This window comes from Lemur catta, chromosome 21 (genome assembly GCF_020740605.2).
Source record: "Lemur catta isolate mLemCat1 chromosome 21, mLemCat1.pri, whole genome shotgun sequence".
Lineage (NCBI taxonomy): Eukaryota > Metazoa > Chordata > Mammalia > Primates > Lemuridae > Lemur > Lemur catta.
In genome coordinates, this window is record NC_059148.1 from 31,620,408 (window position 1) to 31,647,315 (window position 26,908).

The 26,908-nt window shown below is 66.3% G+C and overlaps 1 protein-coding gene across 1 annotated transcript; it reads left to right on the plus strand.

The window, feature by feature from the left end:
* Window positions 1-4,019: 4,019 nt before the first annotated feature.
* Window positions 4,020-26,318, plus strand: ULK1 (unc-51 like autophagy activating kinase 1). Its single transcript, XM_045534705.1, is given in 29 exon segments — window positions 4,020-4,160; window positions 4,933-5,025; window positions 5,109-5,150; window positions 13,057-13,089; window positions 13,360-13,396; window positions 15,192-15,365; window positions 15,443-15,516; window positions 15,722-15,823; window positions 16,767-16,825; window positions 16,900-16,982; window positions 17,531-17,581; window positions 17,861-17,949; window positions 18,861-19,008; window positions 19,975-20,035; window positions 20,237-20,326; window positions 20,650-20,775; window positions 21,258-21,406; window positions 21,484-21,570; window positions 21,867-22,135; window positions 22,336-22,529; window positions 23,002-23,111; window positions 23,245-23,291; window positions 23,293-23,389; window positions 24,165-24,334; window positions 24,444-24,616; window positions 24,698-24,816; window positions 25,212-25,369; window positions 25,973-26,108; window positions 26,178-26,318. Coding segments are annotated over 29 exon segments (3,138 nt in total). The 5' UTR covers window positions 4,020-4,049; the 3' UTR covers window positions 26,234-26,318.
* The last annotated feature ends 590 nt before the right edge of the window (window positions 26,319-26,908 follow it).

The window sequence follows — 26,908 nt, forward strand, 5'->3', positions numbered from 1 at the left end:
GTGTGTGTGGCTGGGTGCCGATAAAACTTTATTTACAAAAGCAGGCAGTTCATACCCAGAGTGCATATAATGAACTACAACTCAACAACAAAAAAATTAAAAAAATGTGTGAAGCACTTGAATAGATATTTTCCAAAGAAAATACACAAATGGCCAATGAGTACATGAAAACATGCTCAACATCACTAACCATTTAGAGAAATGCAAATCAAAACCACAGTGAGATGCCACTTGTCTGGGCCCCGGTGGCTCACGCCTGTAACCCTAACACTCTGGGAGGCTGAGGCAGGAGGACTGCTTGAGGTTGAGGTTGCTGTGAACTAGGCTGACGCCAGGGCACTCTAGCCCGGGCAACAGAGAGACAAAACAAACAAACAACAAAAAACAACAAGTGTTGGGAGGTTGCGGAGAAACTGGCCCCTTAGGTACTGCTAGTAGGAATGCGAGGTGATGAGACTGCTGTGGAAAACAGCGTGGAGGCTCCACCAAAGATAAGAATTCCCACACGATCCAGCAATCCCGCTCCTGGGTATACGCCCCAAAGAATAGAAAGCAGAGACCCAAACGGTTATTTGTAGTAACACACCCGTGTTCACAGCGGCACCGTTCACAATAGCTGAGGGTGGAAATACCCCAAACATCCCCTGTGGATGGTGGGCAGACATCGTGGTCCATCCACACGATGGAATATTATTCTGCCTTGAAAAGGAAGGAAATTCTGACTCCTGCTACAACATCCAGGTCCCTGGAGTAGTGACAATTTTAGAGAGAAAGTAGAAAAGACATTGCCAGGGGCTGGGGGTAGGGATGGAGAGTTAGTGTTTAACGGGGACAGAGTTTCAGTTTGGGAAAATGAAAAAGTTCTGGAGATGGATGATGGTGAAGGTTGCTCAACAGTGTGAATGGACTTAATGTCACGGAATGTACAGTTAAAAACGAAGATGGCAAATTCTCAGTTACACGTGTTTTACCATAAGTAAGAAAATCCCCACAGGCTCAGGGCGCTTGGGCCCCTTGGGCCATAGTCTTCCCTGATCTAGAGGCTCTGAAACCATATTTGACTTTTTGTTGACTTTTTTTTTCCTTAAAGCTGTTAGAACTTTAATCTGTTGACTTTGACTCAAGGCTTTAGGTTTGTGGAATTAACTCCACGTTAATGTGTCTGTGTTTGTCACTTTGTGAGAAGGACAAATGGTTTCTCTGGGGTAGAAAAGATGACGAAACGTTAAGGTTTTGCCTGGAGGACAATGACCACTTTTGCATCTGACGGAGCAATCTTCTGCTAACATTCTTTTTTTCAAATCTTTATCAATAGCTGATTCCTCAAATTACACCTAGGAAGCCCTTTCACCGTCTTGCTGGTTCTCTTGTTAATGAGTTAAATACGCCTCCAGCCCATGTGCTTTCTAGATGTGTGTGAGAGTTAGGTTTCTACCTTCTGAAAATCACAGCCCCGAAGTCAAGGTGATTCAGGACTGTGGACCTCCAGCTGTGCCATCAGCACCTGGGTCCCTTTGAGATGACACCCGTCTGCCACTGCATTGTGGCAGGTGGCCGCAGCAGGGAGCCAGTCAGGGTTGGGAGGTGCCAAGTGAGGGAGGCTGAGCAGGGCGGAGGGGGGGAGGAGGAATTCTTGTCTTCATTCAACTCCTTTGCAATAAGTTTCTTCTTCACTGCATTTCGGGCCTGAGGCTGGGAGCTGCAGGCCCAGAGATGAACAAGACTCAGCCCTTGCCTTGGAAGGTTTGGGGACCCGGGAGGGCAGGGAGTGAGAGGCTCCATTCAACAGACTGCTTGCTTTAAATTCTAGAGCTGCCAGTTCCCAGCTGTGTGATCTTGGGCAAGTCACTTAACTTCTCTGGCCCTCAGTGTCTTCTTCTGTTCATCAGAGTAAGGACAGGAATCTACCTCTTGGGTTGAAGTGGGTGTAAGAGTTTCTTCCTGTGAGAGTGTTGCCTGGCACGCAGGAAGCACAGCCGGTTCCCATTATTTGTGGTAGTTTCGCTCTATAAAGCTGCCACTAACAGTCAATTAGCGCATGCTGAACCATTGCTCCTAGGAGAAATATGGGGTTAGGTTCCCACAACCATCTTGTCTCATTCTCATCAATCCATCAATATATATAACCTTTCTTTTATTCTTTTTTTTTTTTTTTAAATAGAGACGAGGTCTCGCAATTGCCCAGGCTGGTCTCAAACTCCTGAGCTCAAGTGATCCTCCCGCCTTGGCCTCCCAGAGTGCTAGGATTACAGGTCTGAGCCACCTCGCCCGGCCTATAATCTTTGTTTTAATAACAAAAGATAGGGTCTTGCTGTGCTGCCCAGGCTGGGGTGCTGGGGCTCTCCACAGGCAGGGTTCACAGCTAGTCAGCTCGACAGTTTTGAGCTGCCGTTTCTGACCTGGCTTGTTCTCCCCTCCCCAGGCATCCCGGTGGTCCCCTTACTTTGTGTGTGTTTATTTTTGTGATTTAGTATTTATTATTTATTTTAATTGACAAGTAAAAATCGTATATAATTATGATGGGTGTGTTTCTATTTAAAGACACCTTCCTCCTGCAGCGGGTCCAGTAACTTTTTCCAAACGCAAATCCTGTCTGGCCTCCTAATCTTCTCATTGAATTTAGGGTGAAGATCCAGTGGCTGGTCTCCACAGGGTCCAGAAATAAATAAAAAAATAAAAATAGAAATTAAAATAAAGAGAGAGAAGATCCCGCGGCTGGGCTGCTCTGGGAGGCAGCAGAGGGGCCCTGGGCTGAAGCTCGTGGCCCTGGGCTGGGGCTGGTGAGGCCCGTGTAGAATTGTGCATTTGGCCTGGTGAGGTGGCCCGGGCCTGTAATCCTATCCCATCACTTTGGGAGGTGAGGCAGGAGGATGGCTTGAGGCCAGGAGGTCCAGACCAGCCTGGGCAACAGCGAGACTCTGTCTAAAAAAAAAATTACGAATTTGCAAAAGGTATCGCTTGCACATTCTATCAAAACTACGCAAACTAGCAGAGGATGTGTACAGTCAGGGCTGACTCTCCATCCGCTCTCCCAAGGCCAGGACTGGACAGTGTGCTGTGTGACAAGCCTGGCTCAGTGCCCGCTGGCTGTGTGACATTGCCTAACTTCCCCGGGCCTCGGTTTTCCCATCTGTAAAGTGGGGATGTCAGAGCAAGCGCCTCACGGCACCGCCGCGGTCATGCCTGCGAGGGCAGCCGGGACCAGCTCGCGAGTCTCTGTGCACGCGTGGCCGGCTGAGAACTGGTGGCACAGGGTGCGTCGCCACCTACCCGGGTGGCTCTTCCTCGGGGCTGGCTGTCGGGCTGGTGCCCAGGTTTCGGTGCTGGGCGGCGCGAGAGCACGACCTCCACTCTCTGACCTCCACCCTCTGACCTTCACTCTCTGGCCGCGGAGACCGGGGGCGGCAGCGGCCGAGAGCACAGCGCAGCACACCGGGCTCCGGCCCCGGAGGCTGCCGCGGGGCAGGGCTGGGACCGCGACCCTCGGCCACGCCCGCCCGCCCGCAGGCCCCGCCCCTGAAGGTCCCATTGGCCGCCCCGCCATCAGGCCCCGCCCCTGCGGGCCATTAGGACCGGCTCCGCCAAGTCAGGCTCCGCCCCCAAGGCGCTGCCGCCCGCCAGGCCCCGCCCCTCAGGCCCCGCCCCCGCGGGCTCGGCCCCGCCCCCGGCCCGGCGCGCACTGCGCCTGCGCCGGCGTCCGGGGCTCAGAGGCCCGAGCGCAGCGACTCTTTTGTTTCCCAGCCGGGCCGAGCCGAACCCGAGTTGGAACCGCCGTCAGGGTCGGGGCGCGATCCGGATCAGCAGCGCCGGGGACCGCCGCGGCACACACGCCGAAGGAGCGCGGCCTTCGCGACCCCGCCCGGCCCGCGGGGCTGGGACCCGTCCCCGGCCTGCCCGATGGGGCGCGCGGCCCCGGCGATGCGCTCGTGCCCGGCCCCGCGCCCCCGGCCCCGCGCCCCGGGCCTGCCGCCCCCGGCCCGCGCCTGCGCCTGAGCCGCGCACGCCCCGGCCCGCCGCCCCCCGGCCCGCGCCCCCGGCCCGCGCGCGCCATGGAGCCCGGCCGCGGCGGCACCGAGATCGTGGGCAAGTTCGAGTTCTCGCGCAAGGACCTGATCGGGCACGGCGCCTTCGCCGTGGTCTTCAAGGGCCGCCACCGCGAGGTGAGGCCCCAGCCTGGACCCCCCACCCAGGACTCCCGGCCCGGATCCCCCCCTAGGATCCCCAGCCCGGATCCCCACTGGGGTCCCCAGCCCTCAGTCCAGATTCCCACATGGGACCCCCAGCCCAGGATCCCCAGCCCGGATCCCCACTGGGGTCCCCAGCCCAGGCCCTCAGTCCGGATTCCCACCCGCTCAGATCCCCAGCCTGGCCCGCACCAGGACCCCCAAGCCTGGATCCCCACTGGGATCCCAGGCCCGCCAGCATGGACCCCCAGCCCCACCCGTACCCGGAACCCCCAGCCCAGGTCCTCTAGCCTGGCCCCCCAGTCCGGATCCTCACCCAGGACCCCCAGCCCGATCCCCACTGGGGTCCCCAGCCCAGGCCCTCAGTCCGGATTCCCACCCGGGACCTTCTACTCAGATCCCCAGCCTGGCCCGCACCAGGACCCCCAAGCCTGGATCCCCACTGGGATCCCAGGCCCACCAGCATGGACCCCCAGCCCAGGTCCTCTGGCCTGGCCCCTCAGTCCGGATCCTCACCCAGGACCCCCAGCCCGATCCCCACTGGGATCCCCAGCCCAGATTCCCAGCTCAACCCACAACGGGGACCCCAGTCTGGATCATCACCCCCAAACCCTCAGCCTTGATCCCCATGCTGGAGTTGCACCTCCGGACCCCACCTCGGCACCCCTGGGGTCCACCCTGTGCACTTGGTCTGGGGGAGGGCCTGCCAGGGGCCGTCTGGCGCTGAAGGTCCCCTCTGGATTTTCAGAAGCACGATCTGGAGGTCGCTGTCAAGTGCATTAATAAGAAGAACCTCGCCAAGTCCCAGACGCTGCTGGGGAAGGAGATCAAGATCCTAAAGGTGAGCCGGCAGGGCGGGCGGGGGCAGGTGGGGAGGCAGTGGGCGAGCCCGCACCTGCTCACACCACTGGCTTTCTGTCCTAGGAACTGAAACATGAAAACATCGTGGCGTTGTATGACTTCCAGGTAAGGCCTCTGGACTGCCGTCTGCTGGGGATGGGGTGGGCAGGGGACAGTGGAAGTTGCTGGGCGTCCGAGTGCAGAGACAGGGCATCTGGCCTGCCCAGGTCTGAGGCCTCATGGGGACCCAGAGCCCCGTCCTTGGCCCGGTCTGGGGCTTGGGCTTCCTTTGGTGTTGGAGTCCCAAGGCCTCCAGCTGTTTGCCTGGGGAGGGGCTGCCTTCCGTGGCCAGTCGCCCTGACCTACCCTGACCCTGTGGGGACTGGCTGCAGCGTGGCAGCTGGAGGATCTTCCTCGCTGGGTGCCTGCCCCAGTGGCCCTGGCTGAGTCTGGTGGCCGTGGCCTAGTCAGTCCTGCGAGCCTGGCCCACCTGTCTGAGGCGTTTGTTTGTTGACACTGCTCCAGTGGGCTGGCATTGGCCACGCTCTCCTGCGTCACACGGGGGAGGGGCCGCAGGAGATTCCTTCTCGCTGGCAGTCGGCTGGGCTGGCCGGCACAGGAGGCGGCTGCGGCCGATGAGGCCACCTCAGGCCAGGCCTGGCTGGCCCCAGAAGCAGGCCATTCCACCTGCCTTCCCATGCTGCCCCCCAGTCCCCGGGGCCAGGGGCGGGCAGGGCTCGGAGCCTGGACTCCCGGCCCGGGGACCAGGAACCTCGGCGGCAGATCTGCGGCCAAAGTGCTGACTAATGGTTTTGAAACCTGTTTACTGAGGCCACGGCCCAGCCCTGGCTGAGGAAGTTCCTGGCCTGGCCAGCTGTGTTTTGGTGGCCTCCTCCCTCCTCCGCTGTCAGAGCTCTGCTGGGCATTGGGGGCAGTGGGTCGTCACAAGGTGCCGTGTGGGAGGGGCCAGGTCCAGTGTGACAGCAAGTAGAGGAAGCTCAGGCACATGGCGTTCTGGGTCCAGGAGGGCGACCGCCACCCCACCCCCCTTCCCTGCTCTCTCCCTCTTCCACTCCTCTTCTTCCTCTCCTTCCTCCGAGTCTCCCCAGTTTCTGGAGCCTGTTGTCAGGGCCCAGCCCAGCTGGTGTGTCGCCCTGTGGGGGCCAGAGCAGCGTGGACAGCCTGTCCCTGTGTAGGCACAGACCCCCGGGACCCCCTTCTGGGCCACACCACAGGGTCCCCTCCAGGGCTCCTGCAAGTCCAGTGCCTGGGCATCTCAAAGGGGGCCTGCTGGGAATTGGGCAGACAGTGGGGGGGGCAGTGACCACCTGTATGTCCCCCCGCAGACCTAGGGCCCGTGTCCCCAGCCCAGTCCTTCTGTGTCCCTGTGGAGCTGCACGGGCCTGGCTGTGGCCCCTTCCACTCCCGCCAGCACTCCACGCCACGCCTCGTCCACCCGGCAAGTGCTTGGGAAAGCCAGCGCGCCCGCCCGGGCTCTGGGGGCCGGGGTTCTCAGCCCTGGGGTGCGGGGTTGTTCCCTGCATCCTTAGAGCTTTTACTTGAGACAAACTCAGAAGAAAATTGGCTTTTAAAAATCACTAGTAAATGATTTGGCTAAGAAAAAACAATTCCCAAATATTTCAGAAGCGGCAGCGCGGTCGAAAGTACCTGTCCCATCCCTGTCCAGACGGCGTCCCCTTAGAGGCACCATTGCAAGTTGGTTCTGGGCCTCTGGGGATGCTGCCGTCACAAGCAGGTGTGTTCACGGCTGTCCTCGCTGCCACACCCACTGTTCCCAAGAGCACAGCTCAGAGAAGGCTCTGTGTCACACTGCACGATTGCCCCTCGATTCCTCACCCGGGAGCCCCGTGGCTCAGAGCCAGCCTCTGCAGCCCGGTGACTGGCCCAGTCCTGGCTCTGCTGCGTGTGCGGGTGGTGTCCCGGGGCAGCCCCTGCTTCTTTCTCTGTGAAGTGGAGACCAGAGAGTTGTGGGGGATGAGTGAGAGCAGACACCCCTCATTCGTGGGGACCACCGCGGTGCTGTGAGCTGCTGACGTGACTCGGGCCCTGGTGCCCGCTGCCCGGGGTCCTGAGGGGCCTGAGGCCATCCTGGGAGTCCGGCACACCCGCCAGTATGGCGGCCACTGCTGCCAGCTCTGCTCCGCCGTGCGTCTGCACACGGGTCCTAGAAGTAGTGTCCCTGGGCCAGAGGGACGCCTGTTGATTTGAGCAGCTGTTGCCAAATTGTCCCCCAGAGAGGCGATACCAGTGGTCACGCAGCCTTGCGTCTGAGTGCCTGTCCGCCTGCGCCCGGGCCGGGAGGGGCCCCCTCAGACGGTTCCATCTCGGCCCATGTGAGGAGTGGAAAATAGCATCTCGTATTCGTTTCTCATAGTGAGTGAGCTCCAGTGTCTCTCGATATGTGAGCGGATATTGGAAATGCCTCTGTTCTCTGCACGCGTTTCTGACAAGCTGAGGTTGGACCCGTGCTTAAACCACGGCCCCCAGCCAGACTGCCTTTCTGAGTCCTGGCTTCACCAGTTACCTCGTGACCTTGGGCAGGTCACCTTCTGGGGCTTCAGTTTTCCGTTTTTAGAGTTAGGGTCTTGCTCTGTCGACCAGGCAGGAGTTCAGTGGTACGGTCGTAGCTCACTGTAACCTCAAACTCCTGGGCTCAAGCCAGCCTCCCGCCTCAGCCTTCTGAGTAGCTGGGACCATGGGTGTGTGCTACCACACCTGGCTGATTTTTAAATTTTTTGTAGAGATTGGGGTCTCACTGTGTTGCCCAGACTGGAACCTTAGTTTTCTTGTGAAGAACGGTAGTGGAGGCTCAGTGTGGTGGCATGCATCTGTAGTCCTGGCTACTCGGGGAGGCTGAGGCAGGAGAATTGCTTGAGCCCAGGAGTTTAAGATTGAGCTGGACAACATAGTGAGCCCCTGTCTCTAGGGGGAAGAAACCCAAAACTTTCCGGTTGTGACAAATTCAGTGTGTTAAGTGTTTAGAACTCTGCCTGGGACTTAGTAACTGCTATATGACTATTATTGATTTGTGGGAGCTCTTTATATATAAAGGAAAGCAGCTCTTTTTTGAGGTTGCAGATATTTCCCCCCAGGTTGTTTGCTCTGCCTGTGGCTTGAGTGAGGTCAGGATGTAGGCCGTGTTGAAACCTGTTGGCACCAGGCTCCAGAGCAGGGTCCAGAGAGTTCTGGAAATTGCTTGTAAAGTTGTGTGTTTATTCTGTTTGTATGTCCTGAGGTTTTGAGGTTATTTATATTTTTGTTGTGTTAGAGTTTTGGTAACATTTATCAGGTTAGCATGAGTGCCTGGAAGGTGGGTCTCTTGGGTTGTGCTTTTCTGAGCCCACCAGGGCCGTGGGCGGCAGCAAGAGCACCTGGCCTTCTCACCAAGGGTGGGACCCACAGCGTCTGGACGTGCTCTTGCCCCAGGACAGCGTGGAGCCAGGCCCGATCCCAGTCCCCTGGGCCCTGGGAGGGGCTTGATGGCCCCCTGCTGGCAGTGCCCCCTCCCCCGGCCAGCACGCCTTCCACCCAGTTCCCTGCAGCCCAAGGCCTTGCTGGGCTGCCCAGATGTGGCTCACACAGGCCCTGCGGACAGAGGCAGCCCCTGAGGGCCACCTGCTGGTGGGGACCCCAGCCAGGGAGTGCGTGCCCTAACCACTGGCCTTCTCAGGGCAGTGCCAGCCCCTGGCTCTGGGTAGTGGGGCTATCGTGAGCCCAGGACCGGGACGGGCAGCTGCCAGGCAGAGCTGGGAGGGTCTCTGCCTGCTGCTCAAGGGGCCAGACTGTGTCGAAACCTGTGGGTGCCAGAGTCCAGGCAGTCCTGGAAGTTGTATGTTCATTCTGTGTGTGTTGTTTCTGTGTTGTTATTTTGTTTCTTTAAGACTTTTTAAATCGTGGAATAAAATTGATATACTGGAAAGCGTAGTTGACGAAGTGCTTGATACTCATAGCAGGCACCTGTGTGGAACAGAGTGCTGTCCTCTGTCCCCTGGGTGCCTGCTTCCTCCCTGCCTGGGGGACCACCAGCCCGCACGCTGCGATCACTCCGGAGCTGCTCTGTTTCCGTGGGAGCCGGCTCCCGACACCTACAGCCCTGTCGGCTTGTGGCGGGCCCAGCAGTGGAGTCTCACGCGGGCGGCGCTGCCTTTTCATTGCCGTGTGGCATCCCGTGGCAGGACCGTTCCTGGCGTAAGTGCCCCTCCCTGGGCTGGTGGGCAGGCAGGTGGTCTCAGCAGTGTGTGGTTTGCGTCTCCCCACGGGGTCCCAGCAGCGCACGCTCCCTGCGCTGGACATTTCCCCGCTTTTGCCAGGCAGGGTCACACCCGCAGAGGGGTCAGGCCACTCGCCCTCTCCCCAGTGCTGAGCAGGACCTGCCCCAGGGACCTGCCTCGGCCCCTGCAGCTGGGCTCCCAGATGGTGCAGGCCCCCGGTCAGGGAAGGGGGCTGGAGAGGTTGGCGGGGCCACCAGCCCCCAGGGAGCCAGCACACGCTGGGTGGCTGCAGGTGGCTGCCAGCGTAGGAGGGTGGGCCTTCCTTTGTGGGGGCCCGGGCCGCCCTTCCCCTCTGGCAGCCGTCCAGAAGAACCCAGCCTGGTGTGCAGAGCCGTTCTGTCTGGGCCGTGGCTATGGCTTCTGCCACCTTCTAGAGCCAAGAAGGACGGCGCTGAAGGAGTTAACTAGGTCAGCGCCTGCCCACCAGGCCCAGCCCAGGATCACCAGACAGGAGTGGGGCTGGCCGAGGGTGGGGAGCTGGGATCCTATTAAGTAAAGCACCTTATTGCCCCAGGGGTGGGGCAGCCTCCTACGTGCCCAGACGCCCGTGCCCTGCTGCCCGGGACACCTGGCCCTGATGCCAGCGGTGCGTGCACGTGGGGGCTGCAGGCCGGCTTGCGGGGGCCAGCTCTGTCCCCAGGGCCCTCGGGCTCGCTGCCCAGAGACAGATGGTGTCGATTTTGTTCCGTGGGCTGGGAGCCTCACGTGTGCAGGGTCCAATCACTCGTCACCTTCTGTAGGGGATGGTCCCACGGAGAGGTCGGGAGTGGTCAGGAGTCAGTGTGGGCCCAGCTCTGCCGCGTGGCCAGCTGTGTGCCACCTCCCTGCCCCACATCTGCCTTTACACGGGCTGCGAGACAGGGCCCCCCGGGCTGGGCTGCTGCCGTGGGAGCCTGGCACGCTTGCTGGTGGGGTGCGGGTCTGCCCAAAGCTGTGTGTGGCTGTGTCCGTCGGAGTCCCAGACCTGCCCCCGGAGCTGAGCCCTTCTCACAGGAGCCGGGAAGCCGTCTTGGCCTTCCGGTGTCTGCGGAGGGTGGCTTGGTGCCTGGAGCCTGCCTGGCCCCTGCTCCCCAGGGGAGCTTGTAAAAACCAAATTTAGCCGTGCAGAGGCGGCAGAGTGGAACCCGATGCCCCCTCTGGCTTCTGGGTGGGCAAAGGCTCGGCAGGGTGGCCCAGCTCTGACCACCGAAGCTGTGCTCTGACCTTTGCCCCCCAGGGTCCCCAGAGAGAGCTCTGAGCCCTTCCCATGGGGCAGGCTGGGGGAGCCCGCAGGCAGGTTGGGATTGCCCTGGGTGGACAGCAGGGAGGGGGTCGTGGGGACGGGTCTTGGGGAAAGGTGGGGTGTGCCACCTCCCTGGACCAGGTCCCCACCAGTGCTGGCCCTGGCCGGGCCGCACCTTCTCTCTCTGGTCCCTGCCAGGGCTGGAGGCAGCTCGGCTGGGCTCTCCTGGGCAGGCAATGCTGTCACAGCCAGCTGCTGGCTCGGCCTCCCTTGGCACAGTTGGGGGTGGGGGCAGAGGGAGGGGCACAAGCATCTCCCGGGCTGGCCCTGCCCCCACCCGGTGCCGGCCGGGCCTCCGTGCGCATCTGTGAGGCAGGCCCTGGGCGCAGGCCGGCGGCTTCCAGAGAATGGTCCCCAGGCCAGGGGACAGCCGTGTCTCCGCTGAGTGACTGACCGGGCAGGAGTGCCCAGCTGGCGGAGGGCAGCGAGGAGGCTGGAGTGCTGGGACCCCACGGCCCCGGGCTGCTGTGAGCCCACTGAGGGTCTCCCCTTCCCGGGAGTGGTACCCACCAGGGCTGCAGGGAAGATGAGGGCGGTGTAGGGCCGGGAGGGGTGACCACATCTGTGAACTCGGGCACAAGGCCAGAGCGTGGGGTGACCAGGGGCCAGAGCGTTCTGGCTGGAGGGAGTCGGGGATGGGGTGGGGCCAGGCTGCAGAGTGGGCAGGTCCTGGGGGCTCCGGGCCAGAGGGCACTGGGTTGTCTCTAGTGCCCTGGGGTCTCCTGGGAGAGGTGGCTTCAGTCTGTGCCTCCCCGGGCCCCCACTGTGCCCATGCCTGTGTGTCCCCAGGCTCCCTGCTGTCCTTGTCCCTCGTCTCTGCAGGTCCTGGCTTTGCTGAGGGCGTTTGGGGCCCTGGCAGAGGGTCATGCCCTGGGGGTGGGCCCACAGGCGCTGCCTCCTGCTGGCAGGGTGGCCCCGGGCAGGTGGGAGGGAGGAGAGGCTGGGGGGGCTGCGGGGAGGGTGGGAGCAGGCTTGGGAGCAGGGAGTGGGTGTTGTGCCTCTGCAGCTATTTCTGGGTCCCCATCCTTCTCCTCCCTGCTGCCCAGGGTGGGTGGGGACCTGCCCCGGGCTTATCTCTCCCTGCAGCTGGCCTGGGAGGTGGCTGGGGCCTGGGGTCCCAGGCCGCCCTCTTGAGGCAGGTGATGAGCCAGGCGGGGCTTGCTTTGTGGGCAGGTCCCCCAGGCTATACCTGGGCTTCAGAGTCCCCCTTTGGGCCACTCGGTGTCGGAGGGGCCTGGGTGCGTGGGGGGGGGGGCACGTCCTAGCAACATGGGCCTCAGCCACACGGGCTTGCCCCTCCTCTGTCGCACCTCTGGAGACACGGGGACGTTTCCAGGGGCAGGTTGCTACACCAGCCATCACCCGGCAGCCCCGTGTCTCCCCATCCGGGCCTGGGCCTCCTTTTCCTCGGTCCTGCCAGGGCAGGGGACAGGGCACGTCTTGGGGGGTCGGCAGACACAGGCTTGGGAGCTGGGCTCAGCGTGGGGGCCTCCTCCTGCCTCGCGCAGCAGCCCCTCCTTGCTTTGGGGCTGGCGCACAGCTGCCGCACCCCCTTGCATCTTGGGGTATGCATTGCAGCTGCCACCGGGACAGCTCCTGGGGACGGGGTGTGTGCGGGGCAGGGAGGGGCCTGGGGTGTGGGGACCTCACTGCTCAGGCTGCAAGGCTGCCCGTGCTCAGGTGCAGCACCGTGTGGGGACAGGAGGGTGGCGGTTGGGGTCACGGGCTCAGCCCCGCGCTGGGGGTGGGGGGGCGGCTGCCGCTGTGGAGTGTGAGCGGCTCGGTGCTGGCAGGGCGGGTGCTGTGTGTGTCTGGGTGCGGGGGCTGCCGCTGTGGCTTTCTCCATGTCACAGGGACACAGAGGGAGGATGTGGGTGGCTCCCGGCAGGGGTCCGTGTCTGGGCTGAGGCTGAGCAGGAGCTGGCTGGGCCCCACGGTGGAGGGGGAGGAGGCCGGGGTGGCAGCCTGAGCCCCCAGCCGGCCGGGCCGGCGGGGAGCAGGACTCCTCGGCTCTGAGTCAGCCTGGCAGCCCCAGCCTGTAATCTGTCGGCGTCGCTGATTCCGGAGTCAGGAGCTGGCAGTGCCCAGGTCTGGGGCCAAGGCCTCCCGCACCCCTGGGCTCGGCCCTTCCCACTGGGTGGTGCCTTCGGCCGGGAGCTGCTGCTTGCAGGACGGCAGGCTGAGCCCCCTCGAAACCGGGGCCCGGGGGGCCTTTCCCCAGTTGCGACGGAGTCCTGCGTGGCCACGACAGGCATCCACTGCACAGCCCACGTGGCCCGCGGCCGCCCTCCATTCCGGCCACTGGCTGCTGGCCAAGGCCTGGCCGTGTCCGCTCCGCCCAAAGCCTTGTGAGCCCAGTGGTGCGTGGAGGGCACCTGTGCATCTTGTGGGGCCATGCCTTGCCCCCCACGGCATGGCACTTGCTCCCATCTCTCACGGCCTCTTGTTTGTCTCCTAGGAAATGGCCAATTCCGTGTACCTGGTCATGGAGGTGAGTGCCTGGGGCTGGACACACGTGGCTCGGGGTGGCCCCTGTGTCCTCAGGCTAATGGCCACGGCTGGGCTCAGAGACACGGAGGGAGGGACGTGGCTGGAGTGGGCGATGAGCACCCAGCAGGGATTGCCGGGGCCACGTGGGGGGGGCATCGCATGCCTGGGGGCCTGAGAAGCAGCCTCCCGGTGAAGGTTGGGAGACAGACGGGGCTGGGGGTTGGCCGGGACCCCTGGCCGGGACTGATGACGCGTCTCTGGTCTTCCGCAGTACTGTAACGGCGGGGACCTGGCCGACTACCTGCACAGTGAGTGGACACGGGCACCCCGGCCCGGCCTCTGCGCGCCACGCCGGGCCTTTCTCCCCCGGTGCCTCCTGGGGTGGGTGGAAGGGGGGACCTGAGCCGTTTTGGGCCCTTCGGCCACCGTCCGTCCATCCGTGGCCCACTTGCCAGGTCTCTGGTCCGGGGAGCCACGGGAACAGGATGGCCAGGTGCACGTGTGGGGGGCGGCGGGGGCTGCATGTGGCGGGGAAGGCGGCGTCCGGTGAGCTGGGTGGAGCTGGGTCCACACGGGAGCAGGATGTCGGTGCAGAGGGAGCCGGTGGGCCCTGCCAGGTGCATCTGAGCGACAGGTGCTCGCGGGGCCTGGAGGTGAGGGGTGTGTCTGGACAGCCTTCGAGTGGGGTGTCCTGGTGGTCTGGGGGTGGCGGGAGATGGATGATTCCGGGACTTTGGCCTGCGAGTGGGGAAGGATGGGGTGGCCCCTGTCGGTGTCCGCAGGAGCTGTTGTTGCAAAGTGCCCCGGGCCAGGTGGCCCACAAGCAGGTCCACGGCTCAGCCCCGAGGGCTGGGACGGCCAGGCTGAAGGAGCTGGCAGACTGCAGCTTCTGCAGACCTGGGGAGGGGCAGAGGGGCTCCCTCAGGCCTTGCCCATGAAGGCACTGAGCCCACTGACCTGTCACCCCCAAAGGCCCCACCTAACACTGTCACCCTGGGGGTGAGGGTCTCAACACAGGAATTCTGAGGGACACTTTCCGACCGTAGCACTGTTCCCGAGGTCGGGCAGCCGGAGCTTCATGTTAGCCAGGTGCTGGGGGCTGTGTCTAGAGTCAGGAGAGAAGGCGGACCCGGGGCAGGGCCTGGGTGGCCAGAGCCGGGCGGGGCAGGGGAGCAGCGGGCAGGGCACGGTGCTCTGGAGCCTGCGTGGGGCTCCTCCCCTGGCTCCTGCCCTGGTGTCTCTGCCCTCTGAGCTGGGGGCCCTGGTTGGGGACACACTGGCTGTGGCTGAGCCGTCAGGGCAGACTCGGGCTGGAAGTGCCCCTCATGACATGGCCCAGGCAGTGGCCAGAGCTGACAGGTGCTGGCCCGGGTGCTCTGGGCCGCCTGCTGCACCTGGCCCACCACGTGGCCGGGGCGTGCTAGGCGCTGCAGCCCAGCGTTTGCTGTTGATCTCGTGGTCAGCACGCTGCCTGCTGGGTGGGGCTGTGACCTTCGGTGGCCTGGCCGTTCCTGACTGGTTTTCAGGTTCCACAGGTGTAAGGTGGGCCCCAGGCCAGCTTCAGGTGCCGCTGCCTGTGGAGGCAGGGAGGGGGGTTTGGGAGCCCCAGGGGCCCGGCTGGAGGGCTGGTCTGCCCTGGGGCTGGTTGTAAGGGGCACTCACGTGTCCCGGGTGTGTGTGTGTGTCCGTCTGAGCGTGTCTGCACAGGCGAGAGCATGGGCCTCCCAGTCTCCGAGGAGGGGGTTAGCCGTGGGGCGGGGTGGGCAGTGAGGCTGTGCCTGCCCGCCCGGGCACTGTCAGGCTGGGTGAGCCTGGCTCAGGGGACAGAGGGGCCTGGGAGTCTGGGTCTGGATCTTACTATCAGGTAAACACGTGCTCAGTCTTGGGGTGTGTGTCTCCGTGCTGGGAGACCCCGAGGGGCCGGCCGCACCTCTAGCGGGCTGGGAGCTGCAGCAGGTGGCCAGCAGGAGTGACAGGAGTGGTCTGCGGGTGTCCCCCCGCTGCCTGCTGGGCGGGCAGGACCAGTCTGGCCAGGCGGTGGTGCCCCGTGCCCGCCCAGGGTGAGGGGTGTCGGGGTGAGCCCTGAGCCGCGTCTCCCCGCAGCCATGCGCACGCTGAGCGAGGACACCATCAGGCTCTTCCTGCAGCAGATCGCGGGCGCCATGCGGCTGCTGCACAGCAAGGGCATCATCCACCGCGACCTGAAGCCCCAGAACATCCTGCTGTCCAACCCCGGCGGGCGCCGGGCCAACCCCAATAACATCCGCGTCAAGATCGGTGCGTGCTGCGGGGGGCGTGGCCCCGTGGGGGCGACCCGGGCCGCAGGCGCCGTCCTGACGCCCGTCTCTCCGCAGCCGACTTCGGGTTCGCGCGGTACCTGCAGAGCAACATGATGGCGGCCACGCTGTGCGGCTCCCCGATGTACATGGTGCGCGGCCCGGGCGGCGGGCGGCCCGCGGGTGGGAGTGGCCTGTTTCCTGCCAGCGCTGCTCTGGTTGGTTGGTGCTTGGCAGGCGTCTGCTGATTGGCCGGTGCCCGGCAGGCGTGTGCTCTGATTGGCTGGCACCTGTTCTCGGTCGGCGTGTGCGAGTGCCGCCCTGCACCGTGGTGCTGACCGAGTCCCTGTCGCGCAGGCTCCTGAGGTCATCATGTCCCAGCACTACGACGGGAAGGCGGACCTGTGGAGCATCGGCACCATCGTCTACCAGTGCCTGACGGGGAAGGCGCCCTTCCAGGTGAGGAGCCGCCGCGGCTCGCAGGGCGGGTCGGGCGCTCCGCGGGGTGTGGCCGGCGGGTGGCTGCGCTGACAGCTCCTGCCCTGCCTGGCCGCCACCCACTGTGAGGTCCCGCGGTCCTTCCTCGGGGTGGCCAGGCAGCAGTCACCGGAACCCTGGCACGGCGCCAGCCTCCTGCTTGGCCGAGGCCACACCCCTTGGTGGCCAGTTAAGTGTAACTGGTCCGCTTTGAGCCGCGGAGGAGACCAGCTCGCGCCATGTGCACGCGTGTGCTGGGGCAGGTCTCCTGGGCTTCCTCCTGTCCTCCCTGCCAGTGCCGGGCCCTGTGCAGAAAGCTGTGCCCTGCCCTGTGGGGGGACCCCAGAGGCCAAGGCTGCGTGTGGCCGGCAGGGCAGGGCTGTGCCCCCTGTGCCGACCTGAGCGGCCGAGCCTGCGTTGCTGCCTGCAGGTCCCCGCAGCGCCCGACCCTGTCCTGTCTGGGGAGAGCTGAGCACCCAGGGGACATCAGCCCTGTGAGGCCCTCTGTGGCGTCCTCGGGCCTGGAGGGTGTCTGGCAGGGGCGGTGCTCAGCGTGGACGGGTGGTGGACTGTGAGCGCATGTGCTGGGCCCAGGCCCACCAGGAGGGGCCGGTCCCTGTGACGGTGGGGAAGGGTGGCTCCTGATTCCAAGGAGCCAACAGCTGGTGGCACCAAAGCCCTTGGATGCACCCAGCCAGCCTGCCCTGGGGGAAGGGCGGGTCGGCTGGCCCCCTCCCAGCCCACGGGGGGCCAAAGAGTGCCGCATGGGCCCCCATCTGGCTGGGGCCGGGGAGGGGGCATGTGGTCTGGGCCAGCAGTCCTGGCCCGGGGCTGGCCGAGGATGTTGGCTGAGACCAGACAGTGACAGTCTGGCTGCTCCCTGCCTCCCCGGGGCCGGGACACTCATGCTATCCTCGCCCACCAGGCCAGCAGCCCCCAGGACCTCCGCCTGTTCTACGAGAAGAACAAGACGCTGATCCCCACGTAAGTGCCCCTCCCGCACACCCCAGGGGCCTGCGCAGGCTCCGCGGTCAGCCTCACGCTCTCACCCCACGCAGCATCCCGCGGGAGACCTCGGCCCCGCTGAGGCAGCTGCTGCTGGCCCTGCTCCAGCGCAACCACAGAGACCGCATGGACTTCGGTGAGCGCTCTTGGCCCGGCCTCCCGGGCAGATTGGGGGACCCCCCCAACCCCCCCATGCACCCTCACGCTGACCGCTGATGCAGCGTTTGCTTATTGGGCGGGGGGCATCCAGCTTCATCCCCTGCACCCCCATGCCCCACTGGGACACTGGCCCCCTTAAGTCCAGCGTGGGGCGTGGACACAGGCTTCAGCCACCCTCCCCTCGCCCGTCTGAGCCTGGGCACCCGACTCCTGTGGGCCCCGGAGCGGCCACCTCAGCCCGAGGGACAGCAGTGAGTCGCCCCAGTGCTCTTGGCCGCTGGGCCCTGCGTTTGCAGGGGCGGGGAGGGGAAGACCAGCATCCGACGGGTGGGACGGGTGGGCCTGGGGTGAGATGGTGGCCAGACGTGCTCAGGAGCCGCCTGGGGGTTCTGTCTCTGCCCAGCGCAATGCTGTCTGGCTGGGACAGGTGCCACGGCCAGCTGCAGTGCCACCTTGGGCCGGGAGGCCCATGGTCCCCCAGGCCCTGTGGGCGGGTCCTGCTAAGACCTCACCCCCTCCCTGCAGACGAGTTTTTCCATCACCCGTTCCTCGAGGCGAGCCCCTCGGTCAAGAAGTGTGAGTGTCTGGGTCCCACCCTCTGTGGCCCAGCCCCTGCTGCAGGGCGGGGGTGCGGGTCTTGCCCCTGTTCATCCTCCGCTGGGCAGCTCGGGAGGGGGGTGCTGCCCAGGGTCTGGCGGGTCACAGCCGGGTGGTGGCCTGGGAGGTGGTCCCGCTGGCAGGCTGTGGGTGGGTGGGGGTGTGGTTCGGCGGATCCTGCGTCTGGGTTGGCTCTGTGGCAGCAGCGTCCCCACAGGGGTGGCAGGATGCCACACACTGACCCTCGCCCGCCCGCAGCCCCACCGGTGCCTGTGCCCTCCCGGCCCAGCTCGGGCTCCGGCAGCAGCTCCAGCAGCAGCTCCACGTCCCACCTGGCCTCCCCGCCGGTGAGTCTCAGCCCGGCCCCCCCGGCACCTGCTGTGACATCTTTGTCTGTGTGAGCCCTGAAAGTCACTGGTGACCATGTCCTCTTGTAGAACGTGCAAACGTTACAGTAGGCAGAGGCCCCTCTGGCACTGGTGCTCGCCCGCGTCCCAGGGGCTGGTGCGGCTGCGCTGTGGGTGGGGCCGGGTGGGCTCGGGTGGGCTCCCTCCCGGCTGCGGTCGGGCTCCAGGTGTGGGCGGTGACAGCCCCGCGTTTCATGCTGCAACTGACCAGGGCTCGAGCCCCGTCCGTCCCTCCGTCCGAGTACCTAGTTCCTCCCGCAGGAGTGTTTGGGTGACACTGAGTCTCCAAGTCCTCCTGGCCCACCCTGTGCTTGGAAACCAGGGGCAGGGTCACTCCTGTGCTGTGACCCCCCCCAGAGCTGCCCTGGAGCCTCCCGAGTGTGGCGGGCTCTGGGGCCACGATCAGGCCGGTGTACGCTGGGCCTTAGCAGGGTGCTGGCGCAGCGCAGGGCCCCCGTGGCGGCTTCTGGAAACCCCCACGGTACCCCGTTCCTGTGGCCGCAGGAAAGGAGAGGCGGATGGCAGAGGGGCGGGCGGTGGACACCCCCAGACACAGGGCCTCCCCTGGAGCCGTGACTCAGGGGCTTCCTGCCACGCTGGCTGGGGTGGTGGAGGTCCGTGCTGGTGACTGTTCCCGGCGAGTCGAGGCTGGCCTTGGTGTTGGCTTTGGAAATTTAGAGAAGAGGAAGGAGTATCTTGTGGGAAGAATACGCACCGGGCCCCTTTCCTTGGCCCGCGGTGGTCCCTGGTGCTGGCCGAGGGCCCGCGCCGCCCTGGAGGAGTCGGGTTTCCGCCCCAAGGTGTCGGGGGTACCCGGGACCTGGCTCACCAGCCCCTCCTCTGATCCCCAGTCCCTGGGGGAGATGCAGCAGCTGCAGAAGACCCTGACCTCCCCTGCCGATGCCACCGGCTTCCTGCACGGCTCCCGGGACTCGGGTGGCAGCAAGGACTCCTCCTGCGACACGGATGACTTCGTCATGGTCCCAGCCCAGTTTCCAGGTGAGGGGCCCGCCGGGCGGGGAGAGGCCTGCGTGGTGTCTGTGGCGGGGAACACAGTGACCGTGTCGGACACAGACACTGTGCGTGTGGTCCAGACCTGGCCCCACCTGTGGGCAGGCAGGACGGGCTTCTCGGAGCTTCTGGCAGCAGCCGAGCTTGGCTGGGAAGGCCGTGTGCTCGCGCCACTCCTAGAGGCAAAGCCAAGTCCTCCCGGTGGTTGTCGGGTGGTCAGTGGCCCAGGCCCTGCTCCTGCCGCCCGGGGCCAGGCCGCTCCTCGTAGGGTGTGGCTGTCGCTCCCCTCTGCGCGGCCTTGCTTATTGGAAGCCTCTGCACTACGGCGGCTTGGCGCTGCCCACTCGGCATTTGGTGGAGGCAGGTGCCCAGCCATAGCGGGCCAGGCCTGGGGGTCCACAGCGCCTCTCGGGGCGCTCCGTGCTGGCAGCTCACTCTCTGTCCCTGGCCGTCCTGAGACTGTAGGGACTGGGGGTCCCTTGGCGCTGGCCTTGGTGTCCGCCAGGAGTGAGTGGTGCCCGCCGAGCCCCTGGGCACCTGCCTCAGCCCAGCTTCAGGGGCCCCCACCACTCAGGACGGCAGGACGGTGGGGGCAGGAGCCTGGTGTTCTGGGGTCTGGGGTCTGGGCCCAGACTGGGGGCGGTGGACGCCTGGCCTCATCCTCCTGCCTGGAGTTGGCCGCAGGCTGGGCGCCAGGGACACAGGGTCTCTTGGTGCAAGTCCCAGGAGAAGGAGCACAGTGCGGGTGGGGAGGGGCGGGGAAGGGACGGCGGTGCCCTGGCCTCCCGGGGACTCGGAGGGGCTGCCACACCCCCAGCGTAGGCTGCTCCCTGTGCAGGGCTGGCCTGCCTGCACCCCCCACTCTGGGGAGAAAGCCAGGAACCTTGGTGGGGTGGGTAGGCCTGAGTGGGCAGAGAGGACCTGGGGTCCAGCCCTGTCGTCTTCCACCCGCAGGTGACCTGGTGGCCGAGGTGGCCGGTGCCAAGCCCCCGCCGGACAGCCTCATGTGCAGCGGGTGAGCCCCTCCCTGAGCCCTGTGCTGTAGGGGTGAGAAGCGGTGGCCTGGGAAGTGACCGTGTTACCTGCCTGGCCCACCCCTGCTGCCGTCGGCAGTGGGAGGGCTGAGGTGACAGCGCCCGCCGTGGGCCGGGCAGGGAGGGCTGGGGCTTGTGCCGCCCGTGGCTTGACGGCCCCTGCCTGGCCTCTTCCTCCCCAGGAGCTCGCTGGTGGCCTCTGCCGGCCTGGAGAGCCACGGCCGGACCCCGTCTCCGTCCCCACCCTGCAGCAGCTCCCCCAGCCCCTCAGGGTAAGGGGCCCGGAGAGGTGGGGCTCCCCGTCAGTGTCACGGCCACCCCTGGCCTGTGTGTCCAGGGGCCCACGTGGGGGGCCCTGTGGAAGGGACTGCGGGTGAAGGACGTTGACAGAGGCGGCGTTGCCACTGCTGGCCTGCTGGGCGAGGCTGCCGTGGGCATAGGCCGGGCCCCAGGGCCGCGAGGGCAGCGCGTGCGCAGGTGTGAAAGTCGCCTTTTCCAGAGCTGGCGGGCGGCCCAGGGTGGCCTGTGTCCTAGCGGGCCGGGCACAGGCTTCACCCCGGGCTCGGTCGCCGTGACCTCAGCCTCCCCCCAACAGCCGGGCCGGCCCGTTCTCCAGCAGCAGGTGCGGCGCCTCCGTGCCCATCCCGGTGCCCACTCAGGTGCAGAACTACCAGCGCATCGAGCAGAACCTGCAGTCACCTGCCCAGTACCAGACACCCCGGTGAGTGCAGGGCCCCAGGAAGCCAGGCACGTCCCCTGCTGCTGCCCCTTGGAGAAGGGCAGGGCCATTGTGCATGCACAGTTGTGCAGGCTGTGCACTGCATAACTCAGCAACACTGTTCATTTTGTCAACACAGCAGGATACTACTTATTTTGACATCTTTCTGATAGATGCTAGCAAAGTGTCTTAAATTTACAGAATCTGTATTTTGGCAAATGTCAACAGACAGAAGTAAACGGTGGGAAGAACAGCTGTTTTGAAAGGGTGTGGCCCGTGGTTGTCCTTGCAGGGGCTGTGGCCTCAGGGTGACGGTGCCTTGGGAAATGCTGAATGCCCCAAGTCCTGGTTGTCGCCCCGGGCAGGACACCTAAGGTTCGGCCCCTCCCAGGTGGCCCTTGGCGAAGCTGTCAGGGCAGTGCACAGCAGTGCCTGGCGTCACGCTAGCCACAGGGCGTGGGGCTGCTCACACGCCTTGTCCGCAGGTCCTCTGCCATCCGCAGGTCGGGCAGCACCAGCCCCCTGGGCTTCGCCCGGGCCAGCCCGTCGCCCCCAGCCCCCACGGAACACGGAGCCGTCCTGGCCAGGAAGTCGTCCTTGGGCGGGGGCCGGCCGTACACGCCGTCTCCGCAAGGTAAGCTGGGGGTGGGGGCTGGGGATGGGGCAGAGGCGGTGCCTGTCCTGGCCTGACCCTGGCCTTTCTCCCCCAAGTCGGGACCATCCCCGAGCGGCCGGGCTGGAGCGGGGCACCCTCCCCGCAAGGAGCCGAGATGCGGCCTGGCAGGTCCCCCCGTGCGGGTAGGTGCCCCCGTCCTCCGCCAGGCCCTGCTGTCCTGTAGTCCCTGTTTCCCACACGTACAAGGACAGACGAGGTGCCCTGAGGTGCCCCACCTTGTGCCGTGGGCCTGGGGTGGGTTTCGTGGTCCCCTGCCTGTTGCCTTAGCTGGTGGAGAGTAGGGTCCCCTGTAGGGGTGGCCGGGGGTCAGAGGGTTAACTGAGGTTCAGGCTGTGCTGTCCCGAGAGGCCTCCGCACAGCAGTCACGGCGGCAGTGGTGTCCCGTGGGGCGGGCGTGACGAGGCTGCCCTGTCTGCAGGCTCCTCTGCACCCGAGCACTCTCCCCGCTCCTCCGGCCTGGGCTGCCGCCTGCACAGCGCCCCCAACCTGTCCGACCTGCACGTCGTCCGCCCCAAGCTGCCCAAGCCCCCCACGGACCCGCTGGGCGCCGTGCTCGGCCCCCCGCAGGCCAGCCCTCCGCCGCCGCCCCACGGGCTGCAGTCCTGCCGGCCCCTGCGCGGCTCGCCCAAGCTGCCCGACTTCCTGCAGCGGAACCCCCTGCCTCCCATCCTGGGCTCCCCGACCAAGGTAGCGGGCACCCGCGGCACGTTCGCCTGAGGCGCAGAGCGCCAGGAGAGGGGTGGGTGGGCGTGGGCTCCTGGGGTGCTGGGCTCCCTCTGCTGTGGGTCCCCTCCTGGCCCCCAGCCGGGCCGGTACTCCGCTTTCCCGGCCCTCGTGTGCTGAGGGGCTGCGGGGCGGGGGCGACTCTCAGAGCCTCCCCCTCCTAGGCTGTGCCCGTGGTCGACTTCCCCAAGACCCCCAGCTCCCAGAGTCTGCTGACCCTCCTGGCCCGGCAGGGCGTGGCGGTGACGCCGACCCGGAACCGGACGCTGCCCGACCTCTCGGACGTGCGGCCTCTCCAGGGGCAGCAGCTGGGCCCCGGCGGGCGGCCCGGTGAGGACACCAAGGGCCCCTTTGGCCGGTGAGTGGGGGCGGGGGTTGCGGACACCGGGTGTCTGGTGGGTGACCCCACCCCACTCTGCCCCACCCGCCCCCGTGCGGTCCTACTGTGAGCCCCGGGGGCTGGGGGAGGAAACGGCACTGGAGAGCCGGGCGCACCCTGGCTGGCTCTGCGGGCGCAGGCTTCACTCCCTCCCGGCCTCTGCGCCGCGGTGGGTGGGGTGGGCCACGTGGGGTGGGCTGGGTGAGGTGGGCAGCGGTGGGTGAGGTGGGCCGCGGTGGGTGGGGTGGGCCACGTGGGGTGGGCCGGGTGAGGTGGGCCGCGGTGGGTGAGGTGGGCCGGGTGAGGTGGGTGGCGGTGGGTGGGGTGGGCCACGTGGGGTGGGCCGCGGTGGGGCCTTCCTTGCAAGGAAGCACCAGGGAGGGCGGGGGGTGCAGGCTGGGCCCAGGCCCGCGGCACGTGTCCCAGAGCCCTGCGGTCCCCGTGTCCCCAGGTCCTTCAGCACCAGCCGCCTGACAGACATGCTGCTGAAGGCGGCGTTTGGGACGCAGGCCCCGGACTCGGGCAGCACCGACAGCCTGCAGGAGCGGCCCATGGAGATCGGTGCGTGGGGGGCTGGCGTGGGACGGGGGCAGCCAGGACAGCCTGCGGGAGCAGCTGGTGGGGATGGGGTGTGCAGTGGGGGTGGGGGAGGAGACTGGGGGGATGCGGCCTGAGCCCTTCCTTGCCCTCGCAGCACCCTCTGCCGGCTTCGGAGGGAGCCTGCACCCGGGAGCCCGCGCCGGGGGGCGCCAGCAGCCCCTCCCCGGTGGTCTTCACCGTGGGCTCTCCCCCCAGCGGGACCACTCCGCCCCAGGGCCCCCGCGCCAGGATGTTCTCAGGTGAGGGCGGCTTGGGGCTGAGGCTCTGTCCCTTTGGGTGGTGTCGGCGGCAGCTGGGCAGTGGGGGCTCCTTGGCGCTGGCGTCGCTGCACTGCCGCACCCAGGGCATGGGCCGGGCCAGGCGCTGCACCCGCCCCCCGAGCAGTCCGTGCTCAGTCTCCACTTCTCTGAAGCGGGGTACAGCCCTGTCACCGGACCTCAGGGTGCCTGTGCCAGTCTCTAAGCGTGAGGCGTGGCCTTGCCGGGACGGGCCGGGGCACTGGGCCCTGCAGGGTCCCTGCCATGCTGCGTGGAGGCAGCCCTGCGTGTGTTGGGGCCCAGGCTGAGCACAGCCGCGGGGGCAGACGTGCCCCCTCGGTTCCCAGCCTGTGGCTCACGGGGGCCCAGGGCCTGGCAGGGGTGGGAGGGTCCGGTCCTGGCCAGCGGCTGCCACGGGGGTCCTGCCACCTCGGGAGGGGGCTGGTGGGCTGTGCTGCTCTCTCTGACGCCCCCGTGGCCCCCACCCCTCCCCCGGGTCGGGCGGCTCCAGCTGCCCTCACCCAGGCAGATCGGGCCCAGGTGTTGGGAGCACAGGGTGTCCCTGCCACGGGGACCTCGGCCTGGTGGGAAGGCAGTCAGGCGGGGGGCGTCCCGAGGGTCCCGGCTGCTCTGTCTCCTGCTGTGGCCTCGCTGCGGCAGCACGGAGCCCGAGGCCTGCCTGGGCGCTGTGGGCGTCCGGAGCGCGCGGGGCGTCGGGCAGGGCCCTGGGCTGGTGCTCACGGGCCTCTCCCCACAGTGGGTTCCTCGGGCTCCTCTTCCGCCCGCCACCTGGTGCCCGGCGCCTGCGGCGAGGCTGTCCCCGAGCTCCCCGGCCACTGCTGCACCTTTGCCGACCCTATCGCCGCCAGCCTGGAGGGGGCCGTGACCTTCGAGGCCCCTGACCTCCCCGAGGAGACCCTCATGGAGGTGAGGCTGGGCTGGGGGAGGCAGGTCTCCGGGGGGGTTCCGTTCCTGCTGGGGTGGGTGTGGGGCCGCCCCCCTGCCTGGGCCGAGCCCCTGACCCCGCCCCCCCCAGCAAGAGCACACGGAGACCCTGCGCAGCCTGCGTGGCACGCTGCTGTTCGCGCAGCACGTCCTGGAGATCGCAGCCCTGAAGGGCAGTGCCGGCGAGGCGGCGGGCGGCCCCGAGTACCAGCTTCAGGAGAGCGTGGTGGCCGACCAGATCAGCCTGCTGAGCCGCGAGTGGGGGGTGCGTGTGGGCCGGGCGGGGCAGGTGGCGTCAGCGGGGGGCCCGGTCCCGCGCCCTCTGACGCGCCTGCCACCCTCCAGCTGCGCAGAGCAACTGGTGCTGTACCTGAAGGTGGCCGAGCTGCTGTCCTCGGGCCTGCAGACGGCCATCGACCAGATCCGGGCCGGCAAGCTCTGCCCGTCGTCCACCGTGAAGCAGGGTGAGGGCCGAGGCCGCGTGGCCCCAGCACGTGGGCCCAGGTGCAGGCCTGGCCACCCAGGGCGGGGGAGGCGGTGCAGGGGAGGGGTCGGGGCCCGTGGCCGTGGGGGGAGGTGGGCCACAGGGAGGCCCCCACCAGGCCCCAGGCACGGCCCAGCCTGCAGTGCACCCAGCCAGGTGCCAAGCCCAGCCTAGGGCCCGGGATGTGACGGGGAGGGACTAGCTCACTCTCTGCTCCTCCGCCGCCACCCCCTGCTCTCTCCTGCGCTCTGACACGCTCACGCTCTGACACGCCCACGCTCTGGCACGCTGGGCTCGGGCAGAGCCTGCCTCCCCGGCAGTGTCCCTGCCCTGAGCCCCTGCCTGCCGGTGGCGCTGACTGGCCGTCCCCCACAGTGGTGCGCAGGCTGAACGAGCTGTACAAGGCCAGCGTGGTGTCCTGCCAGGGCCTGAGCCTGCGGCTGCAGCGCTTCTTCCTGGACAAGCAGCGGCTCCTGGACCGCGTCCACAGCATCACCGCCGAGAAGCTCATCTTCAGCCACGCCGTGCAGATGGTACGGGGCGGGGGGCGCGGCCCGGGAGTCCCAGGCTGGCGCTGGCGCCCTGGGAGCGGGGCTGGGTGCCCACAGCTCGGACTTCGGGGTGTCCCTCCTGGCTCTGTGCTGGCACCTGGGGGGCGCGGGGATGCCGTGGTGCCCCAGCTTCCTCCAGCCCCCGCAGGCACCTGGCACTCGGCTCGGCTTCTGACCCCCTTGGCTGGGCCTGGGGCGTCCGCTGCACACTGCACGGCTCAGGTGGGTCCTGGCCGCATCCCTCCCTGAGACTCAGTTTCCCCACATGTAAAGCAGAGACCTGGTCTTAAGGACTCTTAGGCAATTCAGCCTCCAAAAGAACAACTAAGGCGGGGTACGGGCAACACCCCGGAGGCAGCACCTCTGTTTTAGGAAAGTCCACACGCAGGGGAGAGACTGCCCCTCCTTGACCCCCAGCCTCGCTGCCCCCCCTGACGGGGGTGGCCTCAGGCCCCCCAGGGTGGGGTGACAGTGCTGCAGCCGTCCCAACGCCAGCAGCTGCGCGCTTGGGCTGCTGGCTGAGGGTCCAGCGCTCGGCGGGGGGTGCGGGGGGCTCCAGGCCCAGCCTCGGCCCTCGCCCTGCAGGTGCAGGCGGCCGCCCTGGACGAGATGTTCCAGCATCGGGAGGGCTGTGTGCCGCGCTACCACAAGGCCCTGCTGCTCCTGGAGGGGCTGCAGCACATGCTCTCGGACCAGGCGGACATCGAGAACGTCGCCAAGTGTGAGTGCGCGGGGCCGCGGCGGGGGCGGGGCCCGGGCACCTGCCTCACGCTCCCCCCTCCCCCCACAGGCAAACTGTGCATCGAGCGCAGACTCTCCGCCCTGCTGAGCGGCATCTGCGCCTGACCTCGGCCCGGCCGCTGCGCCCCAGGGGCGGACGTGCTCTGCCCAGCGCGCGGCTGATGGCCAGTGCCGAGCCGGCCTGCGGGGCACCGAGTGGGGCCACACAGCGGCCCCTGCCCCCTGGGCTGTGGCTGTGGCAGGCGGTGGACCGCAGGACGCTGGGCCGGCCGCTCCCTGCACGCGGGAGTCTCAGAACTTCTCCGCTCCAGCTGCCTCACGGCCGGCACCGGTGCCAAGAGGTGGCAGGTGTACCTGGGCGCCCACCACCTCGGGAGACCCTAGCGCAGCCGCCAAGGACAGGCAAGGCCCCGCGACAGCGTTGCCGACCCAAAGCCAAAGCAAGCTCTTCCTCCCAGCCAGACCTGCCCAGTCGCCGCCAGGAAGAGCTGCAGCCTCCTGGCCTCCCCTCCCCGGACCTCTCTGAGACCACCCACCCAGCTTTGTGAATCACGAGCACTTTATGCAGTTAGAGACTTGAGCCTCGGCTTCCTCTCAGGCCGCTGGGAGGTGACTCCCGGTGGTCGTCCCGAGGTGACTGTACAAATCCACATACGTGTACACAGCTGTAGATAGCCCCGAGCGTGTGGCGTGTGCGAGTGGTGCGCTGGGCATGTCCGGCGCGTGTGTGGACCTTGGGGGAAAGCAGGCTCCGTGTGCGTGGGGCCACCGCCCGGAGGG